General features: G+C 40.3%; 1 protein-coding gene across 1 annotated transcript in view; it reads right to left on the minus strand.

Moving 5' to 3' along the window:
• LOC122755554 (aryl hydrocarbon receptor-like) overlaps positions 1 to 14,304 on the minus strand; it is a 68,642-nt gene that overhangs the window by 23,527 nt on the left and 30,811 nt on the right. The window contains exons 4-5 of the mRNA XM_044004153.1: positions 13,736 to 13,766; positions 3,568 to 3,657 (exon numbers count right to left, since the gene is read on the minus strand). Coding sequence (XP_043860088.1) covers positions 3,568 to 3,657; positions 13,736 to 13,766 — 121 coding nt within the window. The remainder of the gene's footprint in view (positions 1 to 3,567; positions 3,658 to 13,735; positions 13,767 to 14,304) is intronic.

Below are 14,304 nucleotides of genomic sequence, written 5' to 3' on the forward strand. Positions count from 1 at the left end.
AGCAGATAACATTGTCTGGGCATCTGGGGAGCACAGGGGAGGGCAGGGAAAATGATCAGGCCCAATAGCCTTCCAATTTACCAAAAGGATTGTAGTTGGTGATTCTCGGATCATTGAATGTGTATGAATAGTAGTGTTCATCACATAGCCAGGGGCCTGGGCCCACCCATTTTAAGAAGGAGAAATTCTGGTAGGATCTGGAAGGTCAGGGGGTTGAGTTGGTGGCCATTGAATTCCATCTCAGTGTGATCCCCTTCATCCTCCAGAGTACATAGCCATGCATAGTTAACTCACAGGTGGAAAAAGTGATTCTGTGTGTGTGTGTCTGTCTGTCTGTCTCTGTCTCTGTCTCTATCTCTCTGTGTCTCTGTATCTCTCTGTATCTCTGTCTCTGTCTCTCTGTGTCTCTGTCTCTCTCTGTGTCTCTCTCTTCCAGACTTTGAGCAAGCCTAAGGCACATATTTCCAAATTTGGATGAGGATGAGGGAGTAGTCTGGAATCTAAGCCACCACCTTCACTGATTTGTGTGTAATGTATTTAGTGCCTTTATTCAGAGGCACCTGAGCTTAAACGGATGGTTGGTTGGTTGGTTTTTTTGCTGCTTCTCAGCACTGATATTCCCTCCTGGAAAATCCTGGATCTCTTACTGATATTCTTCTTCCTCTGCTATACCTTCTATTCTCCATGCTATCTGACTCATTAGACCTTGGTGGGCAATTTTCTCTCTCAAGCCTCCATTTTCAATTTAAAAATCTCTTCACCTAGCTCACAACAACTCAGGTTAATATATATTTTTGCTGCTTCTTGTTAGGTGAACTGTGTCCCCAGACAGAAGCTCATCTTTCCTTTTGGGGGGACACTGCAAATTTTATTGATTTTTATCATAAAAGTATTTTATTATTTTCCAGTTAGATGCAAAGATAGTTTCCAACATTTGTTTTCACAAGATTTTTAGTTCCAAATTTTTCTCCTTCCCTCCCTTCCCTCCCCAAAACAGAAAGCAATCTGATATAGATTATATATGTACAATCATATTAAACATATTTCTGTAGTCATCTTGTGAAAGAAGAACCAGAACATGAGGGGAAAACCTCAAAAAGAAAAACAACAACCACCAAGAAGTAGAAACAGTCTGGTTCAATCTGCATTCAGAATCCTGTTCTTTTTTCTAGATGTGGAGAACATTTTCCATCATGAGTTCTAGAAGTGCATCATTCCTAGAATATCAACTGTGGCCCACAAATCTAAATCCCATTCTGAAATGCCATCCTCTTAAAAGTCTGTTTACATCCTAAATCTACCTCTCTCTTTTGAAGTCCCTGACTTTGACTAGCAGTAGAGATGACAATGTCACTCATAAGTCCAAGCCCTTCAGTTTCATAAGCCTAAGAAATACTTGAAGGGTCCTTCTACTCAGATCATTTATTTCCATACCAATCACCAGAAGTGGGTAGTTGTCATCAGGTTTGACAAGCTTAAGCAAATTCTCTGTCACAGCCTTGGAAAACCCAGGAAGACAGATGACCTCTCTCTTCTTCCCATCAGGCCAACTGAAGGCTCCCTTGGTCCCCTTGAGCAGGGAGTCCTCAGTGTCCAGTACTTTGTTCTTTTTTTTTTGTTCTTCTCTGAATGATCTCACCCAATCATAACTAAGAAAATTATGTCAAGTAACTCTTCCTTCTGGCAAGCCTCACCTTCTATAGCAGGAAACCAACGGTATGTGCCCCATGTTTGACTTTCCTTGGAGAATGGTCTCTGGAAGGTCCAGTTTTGTCTGCCTAGAGTATATGGGGGTAGGGGAGGAGGGGTAGTGATGAAGCAACTGTTGGGGAAAATGCCAGGGACCAGATGGTGTTCCCTGACTGGTTGGCCATTTTACATGGCATCTCAACCCAGTTGAATGATGCAGGTGTAAAGGAGTGGTTCTCGAAAGCCCAAGACCTAAGCACTAAGGGACTGATAGGTGAGATGTCAACTCACCTGTAAAACTATAACTGTAAAAAATAGTAATGGAAGTGTTCCCTTTTCAAGGTGTGACCAAGCACCTTGAATGAATGGTACCATAGGGTGGCCTTGTCATCTGGGTGACCTCTGAAAGTCAATTTGGTCAGTCTTGGCCAAGGTTAGACTTCAAGAGGAACCTAGATCCTATCAGACCCATAGAAGACATGAAAAACACAGCTGGAGAAGGGGAGGCTGAGCAACCACATGAAGGGAACAGAAGCATGGGCAGAAAACATGCCAAAAAGAAAGGGCCAGGACTCTGGTGATAAGGCTGAGAGGAGTAAAGGCCTGGGGTTAACACAATTTATGAAGACAAAGTAAACATTTAAAATAAAGATAAGAGGACTTTTACTTTATCTCTACAAATTGTGTTAATCTCATGCTTTAATGGTCTGCATTTCTTATTGGAAATGCAGTTCTGAAGAAGAAATGGGAGGTGGGGCAGTGATAAAGCACTAGCCCTGGATTCAGGAGGACCTGAGTTCAAACCCAGGCTCAGACATTTGACACTTACTAGCTGTGTGACCCTGGACAAGTCACTTAACCTTAAGAAGAAGAAGGAGGAGGAGGAGGAGGAGGAGGAAGAGGAAGAAATTAGAAAGAAGAAAGAAGGGCCCAGTGCTTCTTTTTTTTTGTGTGGGGCAATGGGGGTTAAGTGACTTGCCCAAGGTCACACAGCTAGTAAGTATCAAGTGTCTGAGGCCAAATTTGAACTCAGGTACTCCTGAATCCAGGGCCAGTGCTTTGTCCACTGCACCACCCAGCTGCCCTCAGTGCTTCTTTTTTAAAGACAGAATTGCAGATCCTTTGATGAAATCTCCCAGAACAAAAAAGAAAACCTACTGAGACAACAGGTTAGTAGGAAAGGGAAGGGAGCAAAGAGGAGTGATTGAACAAGTCTGGTCACCACTGTACTCTAATACTACTCCAACTCCAGTTTTTCAGGGAGCAGTTTCTACTTCTTCCTGGATTGTTGCAGCTCAGCAGAATTCTGTTGGTGTTGATGAGGTGATTCCTTCAATAAACTATTATTTGTCACCCTATCTAAAAATGAATGCCCCAAAGGTTCATGGTAGAATGGATTCAAACATTACATATAGAACACTGAATGCCTTTAATTCCAGAAGGGTGTGTGGGGCCTATAGGCTCTTAGCTTCTCTCTCAGGATGAAATACAAATTTTCAGTGGGATTATATATTTCCTACATCACAGGGTGGGGCAGCTAGGTGGCACAGAACAGAGAGCCTTGGGCTGGAATCAGGATGGAATCTTCCTGAATTCAAATCTGGCCTCAGATACTTCCTAACTTTGTAACCCTGGGCAAATCACTTAATCCTGTTTGCCTCAGTTTCCTCATCTGTAATATGTGCTGGCAGAGGAAATAGCAAAACCATCCCAGTGTCTTTGCCAAGAAAAGCCCAAATGGGGTCACAGAGAATCAAACACAACAGAAAAATGACTAAACAACAACATCACAGGGTGCCTGACCATCCCAAATGCCAGGCTCTGATGGAGACATGGAACCAAAGCTTATACCAAGCTTTCAGTAAGAGGCACACTAACCTGATGGAATCCCAAGTAGTCTTGAATAGTGTGAGAGGAGTAAAAGATTAAACCCTCAGAGGTGACCACCAGCACAAAACCATTCAGGGCCTACAGGAGAGAAGGAACAAACAAATTCAGTATCCATTTCTCTCTTCCTCTTATCTCTGTAGTCAGACAATCAAGCAACAAGCATTGATTAAGCACCTACTGTTTGACAGGTACCTGCTAGGCTGAGGACACAAAGACAGGCAAGAAGCCATCCCATCTCTCAAGGAGCTTACAACATTTTCTTGAATGAGAGAGGAGGTAGCTGGTTTTTTCCCATGCTTTCCTTTGCTATGAATCGGAGGAATCATCAAATTTTTGAACTGAAAGGAATCATCTGGTGCATCCCCTGAATTTTAAAGAGGAATTGCCTGGGGCCCCAAGGTAAAGGCAAGTAAAATTCTCAAGGTCTCTCCTCAACTTAGTAGCAGAGTCAGAATTCCAACCCCGAGCTCCCAACTCCTTCTTAGTTTAATGCCTTTTCCATGGAATTACACAGAAGTTGCAGGGAGGTTTCCAACAGATTGGGTAGGATAATCTATGGAGAGAGGGTTGATATGAAGATAGGAAGGTAAATTGCATGGATTGCGAAAATGAGGATGACTCAGAATGTGCCCTGGTGGAAAGAGTACTCAAGGAGGTAAAATCATTGTGGCCATTGAAATATATGTTAGAAGTAAAGGGAAAACTTTGCAAATTTATTAACAAGAGTCCTGCATGCAATTCCATTCAAGTCAAAGGATATTTACCAACAACAAAAACAGCAATGGTGGTGGTGGTGGTGGCAATGATGATGACAATGACAGCATTTATATTGTACCTTAAAGTCTGCTAAGTGCTTTGCAAGTAAAAACTCTTCTTTTGGCCAAAATCAATATCAGAAAATTTGTACTTGGGTTTAAATAGTCAAAAATACAGATGAAGGATGGGGGAACTATAGGCTAGAAAAATCTGGCAATTTTAGTAACTCAGGATGAGTCAGCAGTATGATATATGGTAGTCAAAGGAAGAAGTGAAGGAAGGAAATGAACGTTTATTAAGCACCTACTGTGTGCCAGGCACTGTGCTAAGTACATTACAAATATTCTCTAAATTTATTGGAGTAACCTAGGAGATGTTACTTCAATTCTATGAAAGAATGAATGAATGAGGCATATAAGACCTTACTATGTACAAAAGACTCTGCTTCTCTGGGCCTCATCTGTTAAATGTGGGAATTATATTACGTAATTCCCTAAGGTGCTTCACAGATCTTCGAAGAACAAAAACCCATCTGATTTCAGGCTTCATTAAGTCAATCAGCAGTCCATCTGTCCAGCTGGATCAACATTCAGCAAGCAAATAAAACCCAGAAGAAGGGCTTCTTGACTTGAGTCTAAAGGCTGGCCTGTTGGTCAGTTATTGTTGTACAGGTTTCCTTTGAAGAAGACAAAGAGACAGAAAAGGAGGTGAGAGTTCTCAGTGCACAGCTGGGTGGCCATGGGCAGCTGGTGCTCTCGGGTAGTTTCCAACCCATCTGAAAAAATGGGGCCAATGATACCCATAGTTCCCATTGTGAGGCTCAAGTGAGATGACTTTGCAGCCTCTGATATATTCATGTCAGGCATGGCCATTGTTGTGAATTCAAGGGCTTTTGTTTTAGAACCACCTTTCTGCAATGGAGTTACATCATTCAGATCATTTTATCTCTTCCTCCCCATAACCAACAATAAAAGTATTGATCTTACCTTAAGTTTTTGGAATAATGATCTCAGCCCCCTTTAGCTTTTATTCCCCCTCTTCTGGGAGGAGGGATGTTTGGACTTAGAAGAATTTTTCTCAGGCTCCAAGCCAAAAAATAAAATAAATGATTGATGGTCTCCTGCCACTCTGGGATCTTGGGACACTTGCTGTCCTGGGCTGTGTCCAGATTGCTCTAGGAGTTTTTACATGGCACGCAGCTACTGTGTTTACTTAACCACACAGCAGGCAAATAGCCTCTGTATGTGATATGTGTGAAGGATGCAAAATGTGATTTCCTGCTGAGATGATTTTCCATGGATATTTATTCTAGGGTACAAGAAATCATGCAGATTCTCCCTTTGCCCACTTAGGATTTTCACACAAAGCCAATCAGTAAACAACCTAAGTTTGACCTATCTTGTACCCTCGATTTATTGAGGCACTTTTTAATGGAGCCCTCCTGCCTCTTCCTGAAATAGAAGGATAACATTGACTCCCCTTTAGCAGAGGTTCTTAACCTTGAAACTTTGAACTTAAAAAGAGGATAAGTGTACTTCATTATGATTGAAATCAGACTTTTCAATCTTCCATATCTTATTTAAGGCATTTAAGAGCATTCTTCTAAGAAGGGGTCCATAAGCTCCATCCAACTGCCACCTGCCGAGGGGAATGGCAGGCCAGAGAAAAGGGGAAGACCCTGCAAGGCTCCACACTGGTCTCTAGTATGCATTTATCTCAAGAGGTCATAGCTTTTTAGGTTATTTCTAAATGGCATTTCTTCATCACCCTACTTGATAAAATTACTGATCTCTCACTTCAATTGTGGATAGGAAATAGGAGAGACAAAAGAAATTCAGGATCATATTATAGTCAATCACATCAACTTCTTCCCTTTGGACCCTCCATGCCTTTGGACATTCTGTACTCCATGCATGGAACCCACTTTCTTTGCTTCTAAGAATTCCCACTATTTGTCAAAGCTCATCTCAGGTGACACCTCCCATATGGATGCTCTCCTGATCACCCAGTTGTTGGTGCTCTCCTCTTTCTCAAATTATTTTGTAATTATTTGCCTGTTTATTACCCCCCCCAAAGGGTATAAGCTCCTTGGCAAATAAGGTTTTGCTTTCATAGTCATGTGGCATAGCATCTTGCCCATAGTAGGTATGTACTAAATGCATTTTCTGGTTATTTAGTTATAAGGATTGTTAACAAAGAACAAAGTTTCAGTGATTTTCACCTCTTTTTTGTTGGCACTCACACCCTCTGGGGGAAAGAAAAACGTTACTAAAATAGTTGAAAGAAAGATGGAGATAGATGTCTGGAATCTAAAAAGCAGGGAGAAGAAACAAGAGAAATAAAGATAGGAGAAGTGGGATGGAAATGGATTTCTATTAGAGAAGAACTGAAGGAAGCTTCTGTTTGCATTAGGGGGGTTGGCAAGAAAATGTCTTAGACACTGAAGGCAAATAAGCCAGCTAGACTCCTAAGTAAAGGAGGTATTCCAAGAAAGTTAGTTATCTGCTAGCCTTAAAAATGACTTTGTATTTATTTGTGTTACATTTACACTGTATATGTTTAGTTCTGTCCTTATTGTCTCCCTTATTAGAAAGTAATTTCCTTGAGATTCCTAAATATTATGTCTTTTTCCTGTGTGTTCTTATATCTCTACCAGTGGGCAGCTAGGTGGTCCAGTGGATAGAGCACTGGGTCTGGAGTGAGGAAGACCTGAGTTCAAATCTGGTCTCAGATACTTACTAGCTGTGTCACCTTGGACAAATCACTTAAGCCTGTTTACCTCAGTTTACTCCTCCATAAAATGAGCTGAAGAATACAATGGCAGACAACTCCAGTGTCTTTGTCAAGAAACCCCAAATGGGATTACAAAGAGTTGACCACAACTGAAACAAGTGAACAGCAAATCCTTAGCATCTCTTACAGTACCTTGTGTTTCATATATGTGTATCGGTTGATTTCTTGTTGACCTGCTGGGATCTCCCCCTTGGCAAGGCACAAAAGGCAAAGGGGATAGTTTTTTAAGGGATCTACAGAGTATATACTATGTTTGTTTTGGCTAGTGCTAAATAATAGGTATGTAAGAACAAAACACATACAGGATGGAGGGAATTTCTCTAGTCTCCTGGTTATCAGAGAGAATGACACATTTCATGAAAGAAAGGAAAAAGTGACTTAATGGGAAAACAGGGGATAGAGAATTTGAGAAGCCTGAGGGGAATTCTAATATTAAGACGTTTGAGTGTGAGAAAGTGTGAACCTGAGAAGAAAGGAATGAAACATGCTTGAAAATATGTAATAGCTATGTAGCCCAAGCATTGCCATCAGACCATTAATACAGTAACCCACGGGTGTGACATCCTTAACTAATGTGGTACTGACATCATCCTTCCCCTTCTCTATCTATCTCTGTCTCACTGTTTTCTCTGTCTCTCTGTTTCTCACTTTATCTCTTTCTCTCTCTCCTCTCTCTCTCTGTCTCTCTGTCTCTGTCTCTCTCTGTGTCTTTCTCTTTCTCTCTCTCCCCAGCCTTCCCCCTTTCCCCATTCCTCTCCCTCACTCAACTCACTCATCATATCCTGTACTGGCAAACACAGGTCTAGGTATAAGGAATGGAGATTAGTCCTGGGTGCCACCACTGTATTACAATTCAGCTCAGAAGAATATGGGGCTCTTACTACTACAGCTCCTGTGCTCCTAACAGTGTGCATTCTATTTAAACAACATTAGTCACAATGACAACATTGACTCTTAATCATGAAGCATTTGCTAAACAAGAAAACAAAAGCAATAACAATTAGGTCACATTATCTCACCAATGCAAACAATATCCACAGGGAAGAACCACAGAAACTTTGCATAGATTTCTCTAATCCTTTTCCTCGGGCTACTCATAGTTCTGGACTTCAGGCCTTGATACCCTTGCTCTCTTAAGAGAACAGTCTGTACCACACATTAGCTGCTGGTCAAGACTGCTTCTCTGAAATTCTTGGACTGCTGAAGCAGTGCCAGACACTTTTAGCACAAAGCCACTCTTAGCAGGGTACTGAGAAAGTGTTAACCTATTTCAGTGAAAAGCAATTCCATTAAGCCAGAGAACTATAAACTCTTCAGATATTCTCTTGGGGCTCTGAGAAGTTTCTTTCTCCCACCCCAAAGATGGCTCATTCTGGGCAGTAGAGTCCAATACTTTCAAGCATGAGAGGTTTTCCATCTCTCAACATGGAGATAGCGATGAAAGTCAATATGCCCAGGAACTTTTCCTGCAGCAGTCAGAATCCAATTTCCTCCAATTAGCTGTCAGCAGCTACAAAGATCTCCAATTAAAAAAGAAAAAGCTGCTAAGCCTATCTGGTTTCAGTCAGCATTCTCAGTTCATTCAATCAGAAGTGCTCTCTCTTGTCTTCTGATTCTTTTATACTATATTCCTTTCAAGCAGTCTTCATCATCAGTTTCTCTCTTCAAATTAAAGCTACTGTAACTTTGGCATCTACCTTCTGACTCCTGTACTTAACTTTCCTTTCTCAAGGCAGGATCTCCTAATATTTATTGATTCATCTCTAACTGAGTTTAAAGAACCCAAAGTTCATAGCTCAATCATTTGTAATATAAATAATATAAAATTTCCCCATAGGTCCAAAGCAGTTCTTTGATTTATAATCGTTGTTTTTTCAAATATAACCTGCAAATTCCAGAAAAGTCTATGGTAATGAACTGGTCGACAGTAATGCCCTGCAGAAAACCCAATTTTAGTTTGTACTTCTGTCTTTAAGTTACATTTGTCTGAGGGGCAGTTGGTATTGGTATATTGATATTGACATTGGTACCCTCAGATGCAAGATCACACAATACTCATCAGATAAAAAGGAGATGAGTATTTGTTGGCTGGTAGTCAGTGACTGTGCTGAGGGATTACTCACAGCAGAGAAAAGAAAGACTAACTCAATTATTATTTTGCTTCTGTTTTCTCTGCTAGAAGGAGTGATCTTTGGAATGGGAAAGAGCATAAAAATGGTTAACAGGGAATCAAAATTCCAGAAAAAGGAATTCAAGCCACCCAGATGAACTAGATTCCAGGGTACTGAAAGATCCAGCAGCTGTGACTGTCAAGTCTTAGGCAGTGACTTTTGCAAAACTGGAGAAAAGAGGAACAATACAAAATAAAAAGAGAAGGGCAGACTTTGCCCTGATTTTCAAAAGGAAAAGTCTGAGGTAAATGGAAAGGTCAAATGAGCTTTTATTTTTGCAACAATTCTGGTATGCATTATTAAAAGAATTATTTGGAAGCTCTTAGAGAAGCAATCATCTCAAGAGATACATGGTTTCGCCAAGAACAAATGAGGTCAGCCTAACTTGATTTAAAAAAAAAAGCTACACTAGACTGGTCTAACAAGGGAATGGCATAAGCATAGTATGCCTGGATTTCAACAGAGATACACTGTAGAACAGTTAAGTGGTTTCAGAAGAAGCTTAATGACTAAACCAAAAGAATCTGTGTTTACTAGTTTTATCATTGTCTTAGATAAAGGTATAGCAGCATGCTAATCAAAGTTGCTGGTAACCCAAAGCTAAGAAGAAGACTGAACCCCTTAGATGACAGAATCAAGTTCCAAAAAGACCTTTAAATGATAAAACAAGGGGGCAAGACTAAAAAGATGGCATTTACTGTGATAAATATAAAGTCTAACAGTCAGGTTCAAATAATCAATTCCATAAGTAGCAGGTGATGGAGACATTGGTAAGTAAAAGTTCCAATGAAACATCTGGGGAGTTTAGAAGATTACAAGGTCAAGATGAATCAACAGTGTGAAATGGCTGTCCCTAAAAGAATAGGTTTCCTTTTGGGGTGCCAGACTCCTCCTCCAGGTTGGATACTGTCATTCTTCCAAAGGTTTCAGGCATAACTACAGTTGGCATCTACAGTCAGAAACTTGGGCATCCCTTCCAACTTTCAGATTCTGTGAAAAGGAACTGAACTCCAGAGAAACACTGGAGGGACAGGTGAGACCAACAGATACTTATGACCCTGTATAACCAGATCCTAACTATTGGAGAGTCAACTTTAGAGGGAAAGTAATTCATTTTCCTTCATCCTGAATACTAGAATGGCTCTATGGCTATTTGGCAGGGCATTAATTCCTCATCTGAAGGACAAGTTAAACAGCTTCCTCTCAGCCAAAGTCAGGGCTAGGACAGAGATAAAACAAAAAAGCTTCTACTTTTCAGTCTTGTCCTTAGCCCCCAGAACCAGGAGGACTCCTCTTTACAGACTTCCAATCAAAAAGGTTCCATTTTGGAGAGAAGATGCAAACAACCTGGAAACAGTCTATCTGTCAACCCTACAACAGCAAGTTTGTAGCAAAAGCCTGAGATTGAGAGGCAAAAAACCCTGGGTCCAAATCCCAACCCCACCATGTGGAAGATGAGTGACCAGGGACAAGTAAATCTCCCTCTCTAGACCTTACCTCTGAAAGACAGGGACTGAATCCTTTGGTTCCTAAGGTTAGCTTCCCATCCTAAGTTATAGACTAGCTTCTTTTGGTTTCAGGTGCCCTGGACAATGTTTAAAATATTTTTTCAAAAAACATATTTTCTTTGTATCCCCAGCACTTGTGGCTGGAACTTAGTAAACAATTAAAATATTTAATCGATTGATTGAATTACCTATTATAATTGCATTTCACAAAAAGACATATTTGTTCAATTCCCCCACTTCGCCACACACTCAGAGACACACACTCACACACACACCAACTCTGCCGATGAAGTACAGCTCTCCCATCACTTGAGCTAAAAACATTGGCTCCATGACTTTCACTGCTAATGGCGATTTGAAACCTTGACATTCAACCCCGGCCCACTTTCCCCAACTCACTAATGTAGAGACATGTCGGAAGTCATTAGGGTCTGGTGCGCACAATGCGCCAAGCTCACCACTTCCCTTCATTGCCCAGGTCTGCATTTTTTCCCCTTCACTTTCCTTTATTCTGGATACAAATGGTCTTTCTTTTTATGGAGGAGGACCCAGTGGGTGGGAATTTACTCCAGAGGTTAATTAGTGCCCCCAGTGCCTGGCCTTCAGCCCATCATGCTGATCGTCAGCAGAAATGTCAGTGGCCAGATCTCAATAAGCCCTTCACTGAGGTTGGATTATTTGTCCTGAGTTAGCAATAAAAACTGTGATTATAAGTTATAGGACTGGAGATTAGAGCTCAAAGAGACCCCAGAGACCATCTATCTCAACCTCCTGATTGTTCACATAAGGGATCTGAGACCCAGGGATGTGAAGTGATTTTCCAATGTCACTGAGGTAATAATGAGCTGAGACAGAATTCAAACTCAGGTCCTGTGACTCCAAGAAAAGTTGTCTTTCCATTATTCCACAACTGAACAGAATCCATATAAAACTGTTATTTAGTGACATATACTAAAGAAAATTGTTTTTGGTTTTGTTTTTGTTGTTTGTATTGACCTGTGACTTCATTGGAAGAGGGCATTCTTGGTGATAAAATTCCATCTATCAATCCAAGTCATAAACTTTTACACAACTTCATCTTAGAGAATAGCCAACAGTATGGAGAGGGTACATGCCAGTATATGTCAGAGGCAGGATTTGAACGCAGATCTTCCTGACTCTGAGGATTACTCTCTATTCAATACATCATTTTTCCCATAATAAGAACAAATGATAAATAGTACATCCACACACTGTGGATCCATGTATATACATGCAGAGGTCATTGGATAAGTCATTTAAAAAGTATAAAGTATAGTTCATTTTTAAAGGGTCTGCCTTAATAGAATCACAGGATTTCCAAGTTGAAAAGAAACTCCAATGTCCTTTTGTCATATTTATCTCAAAACTGAAATCTCCCCCATGACATTCCGCATCAACCAACCACTCCAAATTCACCAATGGGGGCCACCATCCTTGCTTAGGCCCTCATCATTTCTCCTCTGCACCTGGCACATAGTAGGTACTTAATAAATACTTGTTGAATGAATGAACGAATGGGTGGATGGATAGATGAATGAATGAATGAATGAATGAATGAATGAATGAATGAATGAATGAATGAAAAGTACATGGTTATGATTCCTGGGCCAGGTCAATTATAATTAAACTAATTAGAAGCTTGAGATCAAACAGACTGAAATGTGAAATGTATTAAATAAATAAATGAGTAGACAGATAGACAGACAGACAGACAGACAGATATCTTGGCCAGAAATTTCATATTGACAGGCTCTCCTGGCTTCCTCATTCATGGGTGCCAACTATTCAGGAAAATAATAACTTTCCTGAAAGTTCCCAGCAAAATGCTATACCCATTTGGCCCAGAGATTCCACTGATAGATATATACTGCAATGATATCAGTGACAAAAAGAAAAACATCATATACACCAAAATCTTTATAGCAACAATTTTTGTAGTAGCAAAATACTGGAGACCAAGTAGATGCCTATTGATTGAGGAATTGCTAAACAGATTATGGCACATAAATATAAAGTAATATTAATAGACTATAAGATATTATTAATGTAATAAATACAGAAAAGCATGAGAAGAATTATATAAACTGATATTAAATAAGCAGCATGAGCTAACTACATATATATGTACACACACAGAGAAAGAGAGTAAAAAAATCTAAATAGTATGGAAATGCAGTTAGGTGGCATAGTGGATAGAGTGCTGGGACTTCCTGAGTTTAAATTGGACCTCAGACACTTCTGGCTATGAGACTCTGGACAAAGTCACTTAACCCTGTTTGCCTTAGTTTTCTCATCTGTAAAATGAACTGGAGAAGGAAATGACAAACCACATCAGTGTCATTGACAAGAAAACCCCAAATGTGGTCATAAAGAGTTGGACATGACTAAAATGAGCAACAATGAAATTATATGAAAAACATGAATTTATAATGACCAAGTTTGACCCCAAAGAAGAAATGTGAGAAGGCACTTCCCTCCCAGATGTGCCACACTATGGATAATGTCAACCTTTTTTGCACTGATTCATTTTGATGATCTACTTTTTCTTTTTTATTCTCTGGTATAAGATATGGCTCTCTGAGTGGAGGAGGGATCACTGGGAACTGTAGGTGATGGTAAAACAACAATTATTAGTCAAATTTATTCTTTTTAAAAAAAATTTAAACAAATCTGAGGACATGATAAGCTAGTCAGAATGCTTTGAAACTGTAATTTAGGCTGTGACTCAACCCCACCCACCGCCTTTCTTTGCCCAATCATACTTAATCTAACAGTTCTTTAGTTGCACACAAAAAGGTAGCTACTGTTAGGAAAACCCCTAAACAATCAATAACAACTAAAGAGAAGACAGATCTTTTCAAGCATGCTAGACAGACTCCAATGAGAAAGTACGCCTGAAGCATTAACCTGGAGGAGAAGTTCGCCCTCGGGCACAATTCTGCCTGTGCATCTCCAGCTTCTGTCCCCATCATGGCTATGGCTTGCAGACCACTCCTTGGCACAGCAGCTCTTCCGGGTGACTGCAGTGAAGCAAAGGAAAGTATTTCAGTGTTGAGCTAATGTTTACCAAGTAACTGCTGGGAATGTCAGCTTCTTTTACACACGCCTCATTCACAGTGTGTGTGCGGCCAGACTTCTCCAAAGGAGGATGGCATTACATTACACACCCAGTAGGTGCTCAGTACATGTTAGCTGGATGCATGGGGTTCCTATTATTCAGCAGATGAGGGAATTGTTATGGATGATATGTTTCCCTAGCTCTTCTGTTTGTTGAAAGAATATGTTGGGTATTAGGTTAAGAACACCATCCTTTTTAGGCAATGAGACTATTAAAATAGACAACATTGTCCAGTCTGGCCAATGGTAGGAATGATGAACATCAGAAATACACTTTGCACTAGGTTCTAATTTTTTTATTATAATTATCTTTTAAAACCCTGTGGAAAAAAAAAACGTTTCACTAATTCCTTCCTTTT

Source organism: Dromiciops gliroides, chromosome 4 (assembly GCF_019393635.1).
Source record: "Dromiciops gliroides isolate mDroGli1 chromosome 4, mDroGli1.pri, whole genome shotgun sequence".
NCBI classification, from domain to species: Eukaryota; Metazoa; Chordata; class Mammalia; order Microbiotheria; family Microbiotheriidae; genus Dromiciops; species Dromiciops gliroides.